General features: G+C 40.0%; 1 protein-coding gene across 1 annotated transcript; it reads right to left on the minus strand.

Annotated features, from left to right (window-relative positions):
- Nucleotides 1-3,045: 3,045 nt before the first annotated feature.
- Nucleotides 3,046-17,969, minus strand: obsl1a (obscurin like cytoskeletal adaptor 1a). The gene is made up of 24 exons (XM_014990531.2): nt 16,715-17,969; nt 15,234-15,503; nt 14,879-15,139; nt 12,124-12,429; nt 11,763-12,029; nt 11,418-11,693; nt 11,210-11,324; nt 9,083-9,243; nt 8,712-8,984; nt 8,352-8,627; nt 7,989-8,264; nt 7,639-7,914; nt 7,287-7,562; nt 6,926-7,195; nt 6,575-6,841; nt 6,231-6,500; nt 5,863-6,129; nt 4,943-5,209; nt 4,711-4,823; nt 4,480-4,633; nt 4,198-4,359; nt 4,023-4,127; nt 3,668-3,934; nt 3,046-3,564 (listed from the first exon to the last, which is right to left on the minus strand). Exons 1-24 carry the CDS (start codon nt 17,874-17,876, stop codon nt 3,287-3,289), a joined length of 6,615 nt encoding a protein of 2,204 aa, XP_014846017.2. The 5' UTR covers nt 17,877-17,969; the 3' UTR covers nt 3,046-3,286.
- Between the last annotated feature and the right edge of the window lie 874 nt (nt 17,970-18,843).

The raw sequence follows: 18,843 nt of genomic DNA on the forward strand, positions 1-18,843 counted from the left end.
TCTTTGCTATAGCAGTTATCTGTATAAGGGACGTGAGCAGTGGTCAGAAAGGCAAACCATTACTAAAAATAGTTTTCAAATGTAATATAGTGAATATAAATGGGGATGTTGTGTTTGAGATACGGATCTTTGGAGGTTGACCATTAACTTTCGGTGAAATTCTGTAAAAAAAAATAATGTTCTGGCTTCAAGCAGTCTGGGCTTTCTCCCTTTGACTAGGATTGCTTCCGGTCGATTTTTGACAGGGCCACTCAGCGAACAGAAGGAGGAGGTTGTCGACGATGACGTTGATTTTCTGCGCCGTATTAGAATGTACTTTTAGCAATGGGAGCGGCAGAATGAACGAAGCTGTTCAGTCCGTTTTGGCCATGCTTCCAAATACTGAATTGACCTAAACCTCGTTCGGGTATTCACTCTCTCTTCACAGAGGATGGTTGTTTCACAGAGGATGGTTGTTTACAGCTGGTAAGCTTCTTGGCGCCGAATTGGCGCATGCGTGGGTCACGTTAGCGATTGGGTAAAATTTCAAACCTCAACACATTTCTCATTTGCAGAGACGAGCAAAAAGCCCAGAACCTCTGCAGGAAGCAAGGCATAGTAAAGGGGCTGGTTTTTACCAGGCTAGGATCTTGGAAACCAGTAAGTGCTTTTTGTTTTCTTTAACTCTTTCATGCATGATCGTAATCGATGATCCAAAGTGTTGTTGATTTTGTCAAGGCATAAAAATAAGGTGGAAAAAAAGTTTTTGTACTTTTTTTTATAGGATTTGTCCAAGTGTCCACTTAAGTGGACAACATGTAATTACGTCTTTTCAACTAACGAAATGCTATATACTATAATGTGAATATATTTTGACATTAGTTAAGAGAATGCATAAATATATAACATTGCATTCAACTTTCATCCTAGTCTAATGTTCACTACTAACTGATCCCTTAATTCAGTCATTGATCCCTTAATTCAACCGCTTGATCTCATTTTAGTCTTATTTTGTCTCCTTCTGAAGCAGTATGATTTTATTATGGACATGTTTAATTTTATAAAACAAACGACATTGAATATGGCACCTAAGTCATTCTGTTGTTTTCTGTAACAACAGTACTGTCTCTTCAGTTTCAGACTTATAAAAAATAAAGGCTATCTTGTATGAAAATGCACAAAGCATCCAGGTTGCAAACAACACATTGGATGTAGATGTATTTAGTTTTGTCTGCAGGCTGGATCATTGCATGTTGATATTTTTGGTTGCAGTGAGGTAGGGCCAGTGTTCCCCAGACTTCAACCTGATCTCATGAGTATCTTAGACCAATGATGTCCAAAGTCGGTCCTTGAGAATCGGCATCCTTCACATATTAGTTCTCTCCCTGGTTCATCACACCTGGATCAAACGGTGGCTCATTAGAAGACCTCAGGACACATGCTGAGGAGGAAGTTACTACCACCAGGCAGAGAAATAGAACATGCAGGATGCCGGCACTCAAGGGCCAACTTTGGACACCACTGCCTTGGACACCAGTCTGCGTTTCAATGGTGATGAGATGGCACTGGTCTGGATGGAACTCTCATTTATAAGTAGACAAGCTACAGATTCCTTGAAATATAAAAGATTCACCTCCCCCAAGAAGTGAAAAAAACAGTATCATGTCAAGGGGAAGACCTGGCTCTGATGATCAATACATTCTTGACCTCAGGTATCTGAGGTATGACATGGTTCCATATTTATTACTGGAAATGTCTTCACTTTCTGATCTGTTAAGGCCAGAATTTATTTTCTTTTTTGAAATGCACGCAGATTTGCAATTTGCAGGTTTTGCATCTCCAGTTATTTCATGTCCATCAACATCTTGATTTACCTCAGTGATCAAAGGTTATTCATCATCATCATGTCCACTATTGCTACCATTGGCCAGTAAAGTATAAAAACTTTACTTCTTAATGGACATCAAGTTAAGAACTGAAATATGCCAGTTTATTTACAGTCAAAATATTTGCTGGAAATGTTGCATATTGTAGATCTATAGTCAGAGTATTGATATCAATACCCATCAAAATATTGTCACTGATACATGATCTCCACTTTAGTGGACAGGTGATCAGTAGTAATTTTCTCCAAATATAAAAATATTATTTGGAAAATATATCAGTAGTATTAGTCTTTAGGGGTTTCTTGATGTCACAATATATATATATATATATATATTTTTTTACCTGCAAGAGTTCTCCACAGTAGGAGGTGGGGCTGGATATTCCCAAGTTAGTCTGACATGCTTCCGTCTGTCCGCCATATTGGATTTAACAAAAAAATTCTTGCACTTGCAATAAATCAGTGGTTCCCAAACTTTTATGATTAGCTTTCTATTATCAAGAAACATCTTTTGTCAAGCTAGCAACTCTGATCTGTCAGCACTGAATAGAGACCAACCAAGTCACAGTGGGACAGTTGCATATTTATACTAGTTATCATCCAAAACTATTAGATCTATTGCTCTTGCATGCATATGGATGTTAATGATATCTTTTGTACAAATCCATTAACATAGCCTCAGGTTATCTTATGTGGCTATAAAAGTTTCAACTCTTCTGGAAGGGCTTCACAAGCTTTATGGGAACTCATTAATGGGAGTATTGGACCATTTATTCAAAAGCCCAGTGGTGAGGTCAGGCACTCATATGGGATGGCCTGGCTTTGAGTTTTTGCTCAAATTCATTACAGATGTGTTCTGACATGTTGTGGTATGACCACTAAAGTTGTTCCTTACAAAATTTGATCACTCATGTCTTATAGCCTTGCTTTTTGCTCTGGTATGCAGTCATGTTGGAAGCAAAGACTTGAGTTCCAAACAGTTCCCTAAGAAGATATTTCTCTTAATGTTTTGGTAAGCTGTACTCTAAACAGTTCCTTTTGAAAAACAGGCAGTCAAAGTTTTTACTAAAAAGACAGAATAATTGCTTCAACATTACCAGTAGGTTTACAGCAACTGTGAATTTACATTACGACTTTGGTGCTATTAGAAAGTGGCACTGGTAGAAAATGATACTCATAACTTATTGAGTTGCACCATCACCTTTTATTCTGCTTGTTTTAAAATTGTTGTAAAATTAACTAAAAATACTGAAATGTAAATATTATAAAAATGATATAATTACTGACATACATAATTGTCCATTCTGTCTAGCCTCTCACCATTTGATAAAAACAGATGGAATAAGTGAGGGCCATCCAGTTATGCAGGGTTAGTTCGATTCCTGTTTGTTTTCTGCTTTCAAGAGATAATTTGTAGTCCTTCTACTTTCCAATCACAGTAAACGTGGCACTGCTTTTGGCTTTTCCCAATGTGAACTTGACTGTCCCACTCATGTCCACGCTTGTGTTCCTCAGAGTGAGCTTGTGGACTGTCCTGTGGTCTTCCAGACGGACAGCAGGGCATGATTGAAGGGTCACTCCATTTAAAGACCAAACTGGAGGTTTGTTGATGTCAACAGAGACTTCACACTGGAAAGAAGCTGACTCTGGCTCTGTCACCTGGACATTCTCAAGTTCTTTCACCATCACAAGAGCCTTGGCTGAAACAGCATAAAGCATGTTACAGAAAAAAAATAATAATTCGGATAAAATTTTAGCGAAGAAAACTTGCCAAAAATGTATCTTGCTATTCATCCAGCTTACCTTCAACCATTAGTTTTGCTTTGGATGTATGCTCTCCAACCTCAATACTGTAAGTTCCCTCATCCTCCACAGCAACCTGGTGGATTACTAGTTTATGGGAACAGTCTTCTGTTATAATATCCATCCTATCTGAAGAATCTAGTTCCTGTTTGCCTTTGTACCAGGTTGCACTGCAGCGAGGGGAAGAAACGGTGCATTCAAGGATCACTCGGTGGTTCTCCAGGGCTGTTCTGTCTCGAAGTGGTTTTACAATTGAAACTGGGAGTTCTGAAAATTGAAATATTTTAGATTTATAATGGTGAAAAAATGAAGTTGGTGGCATGAAGGAAATAGGGCGCTAATTGAAAAAACTCACCTTCTACCTCAAGGTAGGCTGTTGACTCGACATCCCTTGCTACAAATCGGATATCTCCAGCATCCTCAGCTTTAACATTGCATATCAGCAGGAAGTGTTTGGGCCCTGGAAGGTGACACGTTTTAATTTCAGCTGGTGAAAAGAGAAAAAGTCAAATTGTTGTTTGATTTCTGACCTTCTGTGCGGATCTTTGTGGTGGTACTGGGTCTGATCTTGTGACCATTCTTGTACCACTCCCCAGTCACATCCTCCAGAGAGACCTCGCACATAAACACAGCATTCTGATCTTCCTGGATGTAAAGGTCCTCAAGACCCTGTACTATCTCCAACTTGTGCTCTGAGGGCAATGATGAAATTGAAAAGAATGACCACTAAATGGAGACATTTGATTATAAATGATTGAAGAATATGTTCAAGAAAAAGGTTGAAGCGCTGCTAGTGTTGGAATTAAATATACCATAAACTTCCAAAGAGCAGAAGGTGCTTATTTCGCCTGTGTCACATGTATAGGAACCAGAGTCAGCAACAGAGCATTGAAGGATCTGGCAGAACCGCTTTCGACCCATGGAATAGATTCGATGGTTCTTCCCTGGCTTCAGCTCGTTTCCTTTCTAAGTTGCAGAGGAAAGAATTTTTTTTTTTTACATACATTAACGATTCAAGTTGTTGATAATTTTCTTTTCTTTACCTTAAGCCATCTGACTTCAACATTTTGTCTGGAAAATTCACACTCAAGAGTGACTGGAAATTCTTCTTCCACGCGAACATCAACCAGTGGTTTCAGGATAGCCACAGGTGTCTCTGTCAATCAATATAGTCTGATTAGGCTGTCAGCACCGAACTGTAGTAATTCCGAATAATTCTTTTGCAGTTGTGACCTAATAAAAATAATAACCCAGACCTCTTTAGCTTGTATTTACCTTTAACTGTGAGCCTTGCAGTCGATCGCACTCCTTCAGCTGAGAAGACGATGGTGCCTGTGTCCTCCAGAGTTAAGTTTGTCAGGGTAAGACTATGGACTAGCCCATTGATGCTCACCCTAAACTGGTTGTTTGGCTTTACGCGGATGCCATCTTTCTGCCAGATGCCTTCCACATCTAGATGAGAGAGCTCCACCTCAAAGGAGGCAGTTTCCCGTTCAAATGTTTCTTGATCCTTTAGGCCTTTACAGATGGAGATCTTTCGGGCTGGATTAGCGATATAGAGATGCAGTAAAAGGACAATGTTTTATGCAATCATGTCAAGGAAATATAATAACGTTGAAATTGAGAATTTGAACTAATGTTTTGGCAAAGCAAACACGTGTTGAATCTTAAAAGCACTTTGTGTGTCACAGTGAACAATAGTGGTTTAAATTTAGACATTGTTGGGATTACAAAAATGCCTCTTCCAGCAGGAGTTTATTTTGATGGTGTTGCTCTGTGCACACTGATATAACAAGTATTTTCACACTTGGAAGTCTGGCTAAGCTATTCTTAGTATCTTTTTTGCTCTGTGACACACTGTAAAAAAACACCTACAATATGTGTGAAGAGACACCATTTCCAGAGAAGTGCAGTGAATATCAATATAAATAAATGCTGCTTACTGTAATGGGTTTATTTGAGAGGAAAATCCTACAAACTTTTCTTTTGTGAGTTTTGTTTCTACTTTTCCAAGGTTAGCTCCTTCTTATTGAATTACTAGTTTAAGTCAGGGATAGATAACTATAAGTAACAGGTGCATGTCTAACAGTTATGGTTGCACATTAGGTCTAAATTTGTGCTTTTTAGCCAAAAGGTAGGTAGGTTGGTAAGATAAATGGTAATTAGGTTTCCACACCTCAAAAATAACTACTTACGTTCTACATTGAGTTTGACCTGTGTCCGATCATGCAGGGTCTCACAGCGGTATGTTCCTCGGTCTGACAGGTTCAGGTTGTGGATAGTTAGGCTTCTTTTACAGCCATTCTGGGCCAGGGTATGACGAGGACCAGACTGGATGACCACTCCTTGCCTCATCCACTGAACCTCACCAGTCTCCAGGCTGATTTCTGTCTCTAAGGTAGCCTCTCCAAACTCCTCTGCAGTCACAGGTTCCATTTTCTTGGTGAACATGACTTGAGCTTCTAAAACATTGTGAGGAGAAACAAAACTGAAACTCGCATTCAGCTTTTTTTTTCTTTTTTTTTTTTTTTTACATTTTAGATAGATTTTCCTTTAGTCTTACCCTGAACTTTGAGACTAGCCTTGCTCATTTTTCCTTCAGCTTCTGCTGTTATCCTGGAACAGTCTATCATCTGGCACTTTTTAATCACCAAGGTGTGGCACAATCCATTTTGACTCACTTGGAAGCGATCCCCTAAAGTCATTGGTTCGTTGTCCATAAGCCAAAGCAAGGAAACATTCTCAGGAGAAACGACACATTTAAAGGTGGCATCTTCTCCTTCTAGCACAGTTGTGTTGTGAAGTTCGGTGAGAAACTCAACAACTCGAGGCACTGAAGAGAGAGTAGGCAGTGAATGAAGCTGCTAACTTGAATGGAAAGGTCAGAAACACAAATTGAATACTTACTCTCCACTCTTAGCATTGCAGTGGTCCGATCATCTCTGGATTCACAGGCATACTGCCCTGCATCCTCATGAATTAAACGATGGATGGTTAAGCTTCTCTCAACACCATCTGCTCGAATGGAGAATCTCCTGCTACCAACTACTTCTATGCCATTTTTAAGCCATTGGACATCTGCTTTTGGTTTGCACACCTCACAGCGCAGTGTCACCATGCCGTCAGCATGAGCCATGGTGTCATGGAGTGGTCGCACAAATTTTATCCTCATTTCTATGATGAAAAACAGTTTATATTTTTTGGCTTTTTGGTTAATTTGAAGTTCTCTTCATATTGTTTGAAAGTATTGATTGTTACCTTTCACTAGTAGACTGAAGTGCATCTGGTCAGTGTTGACATCACAGGTGTATTCACCAGCATCAGACCGCCTTAAAGGTTGGATGGTAAGACTCCGTTTATGGCCGTCCATGAGTTCTCGAAAGCGTTCACCTTCAACTGGTGTCCAGTCTTTAAGCCAGCGTACAACCGCACTTTCTTTGGACACATAGCTCATTAAGGTCACGCTCTCAGCTTCGTAACCTGTCACAACCACATCATCTTCCTTGTTGACAAAAGTAACCGGAGGTTCTTTTTTGGGAAAGATGACACAAAGTCAGTTACTTTTAAAGATTTTTGCTATTCTCATTGACCCTAATAAGCTATGATCTGCAGTTTTTACCTTGAACACGGATTATGTTGACCATCTTGTCATTCACCGCATCACACACATACTTTCCAGAATCCGAGGGCTGGATGTTTGAAATAATAAGTTTTCTCATACTTCCATAGCATTCAATGATGGTACGGGAATCACTGGTGAGAAGCCTGTCATTACAGTACCACTGAACTGGGGCATTAGCACGGGACAACTCACAGGCCAGTATCAGGTCATCACCTCCCATCAATTCCTGGTAATCAGGGTCGTATGAGTTTCCTACAATGCTTACAGGAGGCTCTAAGGGCAAAAGAGTTTTTATTTTGCGGATTTTTGCAATAACGGAAAAAAAAGGTAACGGTTATTAGAATTTTACCTTCTACTTTAACGTGGAAGCTGATACTGTCATCCCCAACGTCTAGGGAATATTCCCCTGAATCTTTGAGTTCTGCATTAAGGATTACCAGCGACCGGAATGCACCCTCCTCCTCTTCACAGAACCTGTCATCACCCTGAACTCGACAGCCATCCTTGTACCATTTGCCATTTCCATTAGCTTGAGAGAGCTCGCACTCAAGAACAATGTCATCTGAAACTAGAAACTTTAGATCTGTCTTGGTCTCACACTTTCTCAAAATCTTCACAGGCGGCTCTGTGGAAATACAGACACAGTGGTCTAAAATAGTTTCACGGGTCATAAAATGTCAGTCAGTTTTTGCTTCTCACCTGAAACTTTCACCTGGAAATCAATTTTATCATCTGTAGCGTCACAAGTGTATTTCCCAGAATTGTTTGGAGTGGGAGAGTTGATGGTCAAACGACGAAAGATCCCGTCTTCTGTGATTGTGATATTACTACTTTGCTCTATTTCTTTGTCATTGAGTAGCCACTTGACATCTGCTGTTAGACGTGACACCTCAACCTCCAGAACGATTGGTTTACCAGCAAGACTTTCCAGTTTGTCTGGCAAGTTTTTGGGTTGACTTAGCATCACAGGTGGCTCTAAATAAAAGGGACAAAGTAAAAGTAGGTTAAAAACAATAACCTCCAAGGTAATACTTGCTTTGGACTAAGTTTCCTTATACTTACCTGTGATATTAACAAGAAAGGCAACTGAGTCATTTTCAGTGTCACATATATACTCTCCTTTATCACTGACAGTTGTTAAAGGTATAACTAGCCGTCGTTGGGCCCCATCTACTTCCAGTATCAAGTTGGGGCTCTCCTCTACCTCTAAACTGTCTTTGTACCATCGAACTGGAGCATCCGCCTGGGACACTTCACAGCACAGTTCCAGTCTCTCTGGTGCAACATGGGTGAGTTCTACCTCGGGTTCACAAGGAGAGATGATTCTTACAGGAGGCTCTAAAACAAGAAAGAGATACTTAAAATATATTACTCAGACCTTTTCATTGTAATCTCTTTAATGTGCATTAATCACGGTTTTACCTGTAACAGTTATCTGGAAGAAGACGGAGTCTCCATCTGTTTCACAGACATACTCTCCACTATCCACCGCTGAGCCACAGAGAATGGTCAGCCTCCTGTAAGGACCCTCCGATCTTAGTTGGATGTTGTCGCTTTCCTGCACCTCCTGACCATCCTTAAACCAACAGACCTTCCCGTTGGACCGAGATAACTCACACTGCAAGTGGATCTCCTCTGATATGTAACATGTCATCACAATGTCATCTTTAGGTTCAACAATTGTCACTGGAGGCTCTGGGTTTTTGGAATAGACAAATGCACAAAATCAGTTTTCTCATCAGAGTGAACTAATTAATCTTACATACAAAGGAAACCAGCAGAAGTTGCCATACCTCTGACACTGACTGTAAATTCTAAGCTGTTGTTCCCAGACTTGCAAGTGTAATGTCCAGTATCTGAAGCCTCTGCTGATCGGATGATTAGCCTCCTCATGGTACCCTCCACCTGCAGGGTAATGTTGTCACTAGCCCGAATCTCACAACCATCTTTATACCTGGGAAATACATATGAAGCCAGATTTTACTAGACACACAACTTATTTTTAATTGTTGGAAGTAAAATCAAATTAATCTTTTCTTGATTGTTAAATTAGAAATGTTCTTGGATTCCAAAATTATTTTATATGCCATCTCTCTTACGCTAGGGATGCTCCGATCAGGTTTTTTGCTGCTGATTCCGATCACTTCTGAGGGCTGATCAGGGACCTGACGGCTGGATTGGCTGTTAATTGGCTGTTAATTTTTTGCTTTAGGTATAAATGGTACTATGTTATCTGGCAAAATGGAAGAACGATCTGCCAATAAATTCACCTACCGTAATTTAGACATAAAACATGCAAACAGGCACGATACAGCAGCTATTCAGTCAAAAGGACAACTGAAAAACCTGCAATCAGTAAAATAATATTTAACAGTAAGGTTCTCAGCCAAATATACATAAGCCAAATAAATCTCACAACACTGCCTATATCAACTAATGTCAAGTATAAAAGGAAACATTTGTTCAAAGTCAAATGCAGGTCCCATCAAAATATACAATTCTGAGTTTCTAAATCAAAACTTCCTAGCATGGCTAGCTGTCTGACTGAGCTGAGTAATTCTGCAGAGGAGAGGATAGAGAGGAGAGGAGCTCGATTTTTTTCTGAGATTATCTATCTTATGTTAGGACATAGCAAAAGTTTTAATATGTAAAATATTTCTTTAAGTTACATGCTGCAGTGTTAAACAGGCGTTCGGTGTGAGAGTTCACTGCGGGGTGGAGCAGAAACGGCGCTATGTCTATGAAATATTACTACCAGTAGCATGTAGCGGCGGTCCAACAGTGAGAGCAGAACCAGCATCTTTCACCGCTAGCCAGAAGACTTAAATTATTTTTCGGGTTATTTTCTTAGCTTTCTAGCCGTCATGATGTTTCGGGTGAGTGTTATGTGCTGCTTTACCTGCTGTCTGATCGTTCTGGATTTTTTTCCCTGGATATAGCCACACTCTGTCAATTGCTTGTTTTATAAATGTCATATTAGATTCGTTGTGTTGATGCATTTTGACGTGCTGCAGCCCTGAGGGATTTCTCCGTCGCAATACGGATGGAGGAACACGTGTTGCTTTGCTTAGGATGTGTTGCTGCACGCTTGTGCAGTGTGAAGGGAAGAGTAGATAAGCTGCACACGCAGGCTGCGAAGTGAGATACAGATGATCGGTTTGTGTGATCGGCAGCAAGAAAGTGGTCAACGATCACCGGTCATACACTTTTCCCCAAAAATCGGCCAATTATGATCGGTGTATATAAAATGTTTTTCTCACCTAAGCTTTTAGCTTTCTGGTTTGAAATGTTTCTTCTATCTAAAATTTTATCGTGATTTTTTTTAAAGAGCACCAGCCCCTCCTGCAGTAAAATATCTCTACGTGATGCTACCATCACCATATGTCACAGTTGGGAAAACCTTTTTCAACAATGGTTCCAATAGACATGGTGGATAGACACTTGATTTTGATTTTAACATACAAAACATGTCTCCAGAAATATCAAAATTAGTTCCTGAGTGCATTTGCGAACTAAAGTCTGGCATTTTGTGGTAGTTCAGATGAAATGGCAGCTTCCTTGCAGAGGAGACTTTCAGCATATGGAACTCTATCAGCAGCTTCAGGCAGAATCTTATGAGGTTTTTTGTTTTCATTTTGTTGTTCCCACAAAACACTGTACAGAGAACTCCCCTTCTTCTTGAATGACCATCATTCTTGAATAATGGTGATTATCGTTCTATGTAGTTGTTTGAACAGATGAATGTGATATCATCAGTACTTGGAAATTGTAGCCAAAGATGAACCAAACTCTTGGAGGTACATAAATATTTTCCTCAGTATGTTTGGATAATATTTTTACAACATTTTCTTGATGATGCACAACACAGACCACTACCTGGGACTATTTTATTGCAAGAGTTTACATTTTCAATATCCTACCAAGCAACTTCAGCGTCATCTCTGGAGACATGGCAAAGCAGAACCACAGGATCTAATTCCACGCTGTTCTTATGAAGTTCTTCCTGAGAGGCTGGACTGAACTCTACTGGAGGTCCTGAACAACATGAGATTAATGGATGGATTGTTACAGCTGCTGCAACAAAAGGCAATTTACTTCCTGAAAAACATTTGCTAGAAAGTATGCAACCTTCAACGTCCACGTTGAATTTGATGACATCCTCTGAAGTTTGACATGTGTAAACTCCAGAGTGAGATGCTTCAGCAGACTGTATCACAATCCTTCTCATCTTCCCGTCTGATTGGATGTTTAGCCCATCGTTCACTTGGAGTTTCTCACCATTTTTAAACCAGGTTACCTTAGCAAAAGGATGGGTGACCTCACAGTAGAGCACAATGGTGTCACCGGTTTCCACTCTCTTACTGCTTTCTAGGTCTGACAGAGGGATGAACTTGAACACAGCAGCTGCAGAGAAATGAACACATGAATTGGGAACCAAAATGATGAATGAATATTACAGCCTTTTACACCTACATTTAACCTTGAGCACCGCTGAATCCCTCACTCCATTGGCGATGAATGTGATTTCTGCTGTGTCATCAGCGGTTCCAGCTTCATGGATCACCAAAGAGTGCTTTGTTTGGTTCAGCTGCACTGAATATCTTCCACCATCCTGCAGTTGGGAGCTGTTCAGAAACCAAGTTCCAACCATTGGTGCGGACAATTCGATAGAGAATTGAGCGTCTTCTCCTTCCATCACCTCACACCCTTGGAGATGTTTATGAATCTTGGGCCCTGGGACTAAAAGTGTAACAATATAACAGCAATGCTATGCATTTATCTTTTTTTCTTTTTTACTGAAATATATTATCATACTTTTAGGTATGTTACTCACCAAGATGGACTACTTTGGGGAACTCCACATGGCCACTGCGTCCGTACTTATTGATGCAGCACACACGAAAACGGTAGTCGCCTTCACACGGAACGCTGTCACCGGAAACTTCAGCGGAGGTGACAGTCTCTGAGGTGAAGCATTTCTGCCACTCCTGAGAACCAATCTCCTTTCTCTCGAGGACAAACATGGAGCGGGTGGTAGTCTGGCTGTTGGGCGCAGGCACCCAGGAGAAGAGAGCACTGTTGGGTCGGTCTATGTCCACTTTGACACCCACAGGACAGATTGGCGGGCTGTGTCTGGTTGCTATAGTACAGAGGAAAAACAGTACATAGTCTAGTGTTATAGTTCTGTATCTTATAGCAGGAACAGCATCCATTGTTTTATTTCGGATAAGTACATACCAGTGACATGCGGTCACGGGAGGCAGGTGAGGCAGAGCCTTACCGGTCATCATGGAAAAATGATATATAATGATAAAATAATTGATATTGCTATTTTCACCCTGTGGTTTGTACTATAAAATATTTATTTTTCATTTAGCTTAAACACTTTTGATTATTTTTTCTTCAAAATCGCTGATTTTTTGCAATTTCCCATTCAAATGCTCAGAAGTGCAGCTGGTGAGGCAGCAGCGAGCTGAGCCTCACCTTGTGCAGCCTCTCGCTAACTGTGCTGGCTGCCATTCGATGAGAGCATGTTCCTCCTGTCTGTATGTCGCCAATAAATTGGTTAAAAACATTTAATCATTTCATAATTTAGCATATTTATATAATGTACAGTGTTTTTTGTGTGTAACATGATTTGTGTACAGAGGAGCGATCATAAACGGCAGAGAACAGATTTGAGGTAAGCACCTCCTGCATCATGGCAGGAGGTGCTCATGATCCCAGACATTGGTTTTGTGACTCAACAACTGCAGAGTAAGAGACAGTAACAGTGAGCTTGCCATACAGTAAATAAGTCAAGTGCAGCAATATATTGTAGTACTTGCTTATCTGCTTATGCCTGCATTATTTCCCATACTTGCTAGGCCGATCTGAGTTTAAGTGTGTTACTGTGCAATTACCTCATTAATGGAACTCTGCATGCAGCGGTTGTGTTCCAGGGAGAATGTTTTTTGTGTTAGTTCTTCATACTCGCTGACTCAGGTGTGGACGTGTAAAGTTTGTCTGCATCGGCGTTAGAGCACATCCAGATGTACGAAAGATTAACATTACTCCCTCCTGGAGTTATTAGATAAATGGACTGAACTTATGCTGCTCTTTCCAGTCATTTTGACCACTTAAAGTGCTTTTCACTGGAGCCACATTCACCCATTCACTCTCACAAACGCTCACACATTTATGCACCGATACGCAGATCAGTAGGCTATTTGGGGTTAAGTGCCTTGCCCAAGGGCACATTGACATGAAGCAGGAGGAAGCTGGAGTCTAACCTACAACCTTTTGACCGCAAGACGACTACTCTACCCACACAGCAACAGTCGCCCCACTGTTATTATCGGTGTTATTATCCCACACCTTTACAATCCATCCGTGGCCCCAGTTAACAATATTTATCGTTTTCTCCTCTCTTCCGACGTCAATATAGATGACTACATTTCTACACTTAAAAGGTTTTATAAGGTGGATTTTCAATTGAACCAGGAAATTAAAGGAAGACCAATACCGGAGCTGAAATGTTTGCTTTGAGATAGAAGGGTACCGCTCTTCTCAAACCTAGTGGTATACAAGAAAAGACAGGCTTTGTGAATGTCCTGCTAGAAACTGCATTTTCTGCTTCTTTACCTTCATTTCTCAACTTGTGGCACCGTGTGGTCTCTGAGATTTTGTGACTTAAAGAATTTGTAAAGCCTCACCAACATGAGCAACTGACCACTCGTATTCAAAACCAGATCGCACTAAAAACATTTGGGATGTTGAGGACAGACTTGGCTTTGGATGAACGGATATATTTGTGCAGAATGAGCGGCACATGGACCTCATTTATTAGTAAAGGTAAGACGCCAGTAACATTTTTTTTTTGCTTAGTTTTTTAATGAAGTGTGTGTTGTGGGCTACAGTTTGTATGTGTGTATTCAGTAAGGAAACAACCCACAAACTATAGTTAGATTAGCTAATATCACCGGTAGTTAATCTACCACAGTAATCACTTATTAATAAAACAATAAGCCTAAAAACATACTACAATAGACTGAATGTTCTGTTCTTTGTGCAAACTATTTGAGTGTTTTTTGGTGTTTAACCCTAAAACATAAAGTGGCATTTTTGTCAGTTGCTGTGGCAATGAGCCTGTGTGTAGCTTGGCCTATATACAGAGGACGGAAAAAAAAGTGGTTTCAAGTTGTACTTTGGTTTTTCCCTTTGCTGTGGAGCATAGAACTAAATTAATAATACCTATGTTTCTAAGTTTCATTGAGTTAACGATGAAACTTTGCTATGGTGGCAGCGCGGTTATGAATGATATGTAAAAGAATAGTCTTTTTGCCCTCCTGCATTGTGTACTTGCACAAAATTTCCATATGTAAACCATAACATGCAAGGTGTCCATATTTGTAAATCTGATTAATTTAGTGCCCCACCAGCTTTGAACCTCACCGCACGTCACTGATACATAAATAGCACAAATGGCAGAATATTTCTTCATAAAGTAAATATGCAAATTAAGGTTAAGATCTACATTAACTTGATTTTCCCTTGAGTTCTTCATAAGTTCATTCCAAAAGCAGGTCTAGCTAATTTTGCATGTGTACCTTTGACTTTGAGTCGTGATGAGCTTTTAGATCGTCCTGCAACAAACGTCACAATCCCCGAATCATGATAGGCCACGTTGACAAAAACCAGGATGTGGGTCTTGCCGAAAGCCTTGAGGATGGTCTGGTGTGTCTCGTGTAGCATCAGACCATCTTTGAACCAGTGGACCTCCATTTCATCATTCTCAACCTCGACACAGAACACTGCATTCTCACCTTCCAGCACCTCCAGTTTCCGAGGTAGTTTACGAACAATTGTGCCTGCACGTTTGAAAATGTTTTATTGTCCTTTCTTTGCTCAGTTTATTCCAAAAACAGATTGTGAATAAGATGATTGACATTACATGCATACTACCTTTTACTGCTAGCTCGGCAATGCTCTTTGCTCCATCTGGCATCTCACAAAGATAAACCCCATCGTCATCCATTCCAACATCATGGATGGTGAGTCTTCGTCTGGTCCCTTTCTGTTCCATCCCATACTTACTGCTAGGCATCAACCTCTGGTCCTCAAGGTACCAGGCAGCTGGGATCGTCTCATCAGGCACCTCACACTCCAGCACAGCGACATCCCTCTCCTTAGCCTCCACATCTTTTAATGTCCGTCTAAACCGCACTGCAGGCCCTGAGGAACAAAGGAGGTTGCAAGTAGTTGGTTCTGATTTTAGAATTTACATTATGGCTTCACATACAATTTAGAAAAGTTGCAAACTGATCATGTTTTTAGTCTGGATAAGAATGGAAAAAAATGATTGACCATCTAAATAATACAAATCAGAATTTTTACCAATGATATGGTGTTTTCCTGTAGCTTTACACACCATGCCTTTATTTTTAATTAGCATCCTTACTGCTTTAATTGTAACTGGGGCACCACAGTTATAAAAAAACATATTGCAATACTGTCGTTAAATACTGAGTTGATACAATCAGTTATGTTTGATTTTAATCAATACAGATAACTTTAATGTTCTTTTTTTTAACAAAAAACCCATCAAATTATCGATCTTGACAACTTTAACGTATATCTACTTTATTTGTAAAAGAATTGTCTTTTTTGCTCTTCAGCGTTGTGCACATGTGTAAAGTTTCCAGATGTAAGCAGTAACATGCAACTTGTCTATAGTTTCAATTTAAGCACTTTGTCACATTTATATTTTCACACAAAAAAATTGGGAGTCAGCAAGTCAGGCTTATTCAACATCGGTTATTTGCCAGAAAACTGCAATCGGTGTATTTCTTGTTCAAATTTTTATTATATTTACTGTGTTGGGACTAACATTTTCCATTTGCAATTTTATTCTTTCTAAAAAAAGATGCTGAAAATTTTATTTGCTGTAGTTTCAAATTTGGACTATTCTTGAACTCCAGTTGTGGACCATAAAAAATTACCGAACCAAACTTTGGACTCCCCTGCCTTAGGTGTTTGAGGAATCAAATTGGTTATGTTTCCATCAATGTGCTCTTAGTAAGTATCTTTCTGCTAAATTCCCTTCCTGCAGATGTAATGCTAAGTGTTTTTTCATTTATCTAAATATTTTATGTTTTAAAAATATCACTGTGTCCATGGTGTGTGCTATATTTTCTCTTTTGGCCAATGGGCATGGATCATGGCTTTGCCGTCTTTCCAGTGAATCCAGTTTTAGGTTGTCTATACTTTCTTGGATTGTGTATCGTTTCCTAGATTCAAATAAGATGACTTCTGAAATCAATTGAGATGAGGGAAACAGTACCAACTTCAAATTAAATCAGTGTATTTTTTTAATCCCTCAAAGTTGCAACAATATGCAACACTGTCCTCCTTTCCCGGAATAAATCCAAAACTATTTTCCTTACCTTTCACAGTCAGGTGAACAGCACTCAGGGTGTTTCCCAGAGTGTTCGATGCGGCGCATACATATAACCCTGTATCCTGCATTTTACAGTAGAGAACCTTCAGTGTGTAGTAGCCTTCCCGATCCTCAAATACCAAGTGACGTCTGTCCGGTTCCAAAGGAACCCCGTCTTTCTTCCAGATGATCTCTGGTTTGGGCTTGCCTGTTACAAAGCACCGAAACTTGGCATGCTTCCCCTCTGTCACTACAAACTTTTTGACTTTAGACGGGATGATGGGTGGCTCCTCGGCGAGCTTTGACAAACTGAACCGCCCGCCTCTTTGCTTGGGTAACATCTGGCTGTCGACATGACTCTTTGATGACGTTTTACTGTCTTCTCGCTCTGGAATGGACTCGACAAGAAGGACAGCTCCCGCCAAAGCCTCGCCATAGGAGTTCACGGCCTTGCAGGTGTAGACACCTTTGTCCGGCATGCGCGTTCTGTAGATCTTGAGCTGAAACCAACCCCCGTCTTGAATGCTCACACTGAAGTGAGAGTTCTCAAAGATATCATTGAGCTTCTTCCCATCTTTCTCCCAAGTCACCTCAGGCAAAGGTGTGCCCCAGATTTTACATGAGAAGGCGGCATCCTCTCCACGATCCACACGCAGGGACAAAGGCTTGATGAGGAATCTTGGTTTATCGTTTGATGTTAAATCAATCTCTTTCTGTTGATCATTTGCTTGATTCCTCCACTTGTAGTCTCCATTCATTTCCTTCTCTTTCTGCACCACGTTGCAACCATTTAGGGTTTCCCCAAGGTCCCCATTTTCCTTTATGTCATTACTGTTTGATTGTATCGATTCTCCATTATTGTCAAGAAGCTCTCCTTCCACTTTGAGTGAGGCTGCTGCATAGGTTTCTCCTACGCTGTTTCTAGCCTTGCAGATGTATTGACCAGCATCTTGTTGGGTAACTCCAGTAATGGTCAACAAGTATGCTTTTCCCTCTTCTGAGATCTTGTACCGCCCCTCAGACAGAATTTGAATGTTTTTACGTTCCCAGATGACATCCGGATGAGGGTCTCCACCAATTTGGCACCTTAGGGTTGCATCTGCCCCAAACTGTGCCACAACAGGGCGAGGATAGCCCAAAACACGAGGTGCACCTCCAAGAATATCCATGATAATGTCAACTGTTATGAAAGAGGTCTTTTCTAGTTTTTGTCCAAAAATTATATCCTTATCTTCTGTGAGAAGCTATTGGGTAAACAAAACATACATTTTAGTAGAAAAACTGCTTTTGTAAATGGTGCATAATTAAAGTTTTGTCACAAATCTAGGGAATACCGTTTAGAAATGTACTTCACAAAAAATAAGACACCCATAGCAGTTTACAAAAGGCTGAATGCAGCTAATGAAACTAGCTGTCTTAAGTATTTTAAGTTGCATCACTTTTTTTAGTGGATTAGATTTTGAGTAAACGCAGTCAGCCCTTGGTTCTCCCACAGTTGGTGCTGTAGCTCATTGACGGTGTATTTATACAGTACTCCAAAATAAGAAGCATGAGACCATGTGTCAAGGTAGAAAAAATAAAAAACTGTGGGGATCACACCTGCAGTGACTAACAAGAACACAACTGACTCATGGGTGTTCTGATCATTAAAAACAGCTGGATGGGCTGGGTTGTTCATATCTCTGTTCTGTAAGTTGTTAGGTGGTTTCTGTGTTAACTGCAAGGTTATAACTCAACAGTATCATTATTTCCTAATGAAAATATTAATACATCTTTTCACAATTTTTGTTCCATTGAAATAGCATCACACAAAAAAATCAACGTTTAATGTCAGTATATTTATTCAGTGTTTTAAAAAATTTCACACAAACAAATAATAGTTGAATTTAAGGTAAACATACATAAAATTTATGTAATTAATTTTTAAAATGTTTGTTACTTTTTTAAATTAATCAGAGGAACTTTTTTGTAATACATGAGTTTCTGTTTCACTGGAGAATGACCTCAAGCCCTCTTCAAAATAGGAAAGACAAAAAAAATGTGTTAATTTTCTGGATGATATATTTCACCATGTGCAAGGATGTTTTTACTGGAGACAGGCAAGTTTTAGATGTTCTTACCTGTCTCCAGCAGCTG

The sequence above is a fragment of the Poecilia mexicana genome, unplaced genomic scaffold (assembly GCF_051168715.1).
Source record: "Poecilia mexicana isolate PSO_F unplaced genomic scaffold, ASM5116871v1 scaffold_2, whole genome shotgun sequence".
NCBI classification, from domain to species: domain Eukaryota; kingdom Metazoa; phylum Chordata; class Actinopteri; order Cyprinodontiformes; family Poeciliidae; genus Poecilia; species Poecilia mexicana.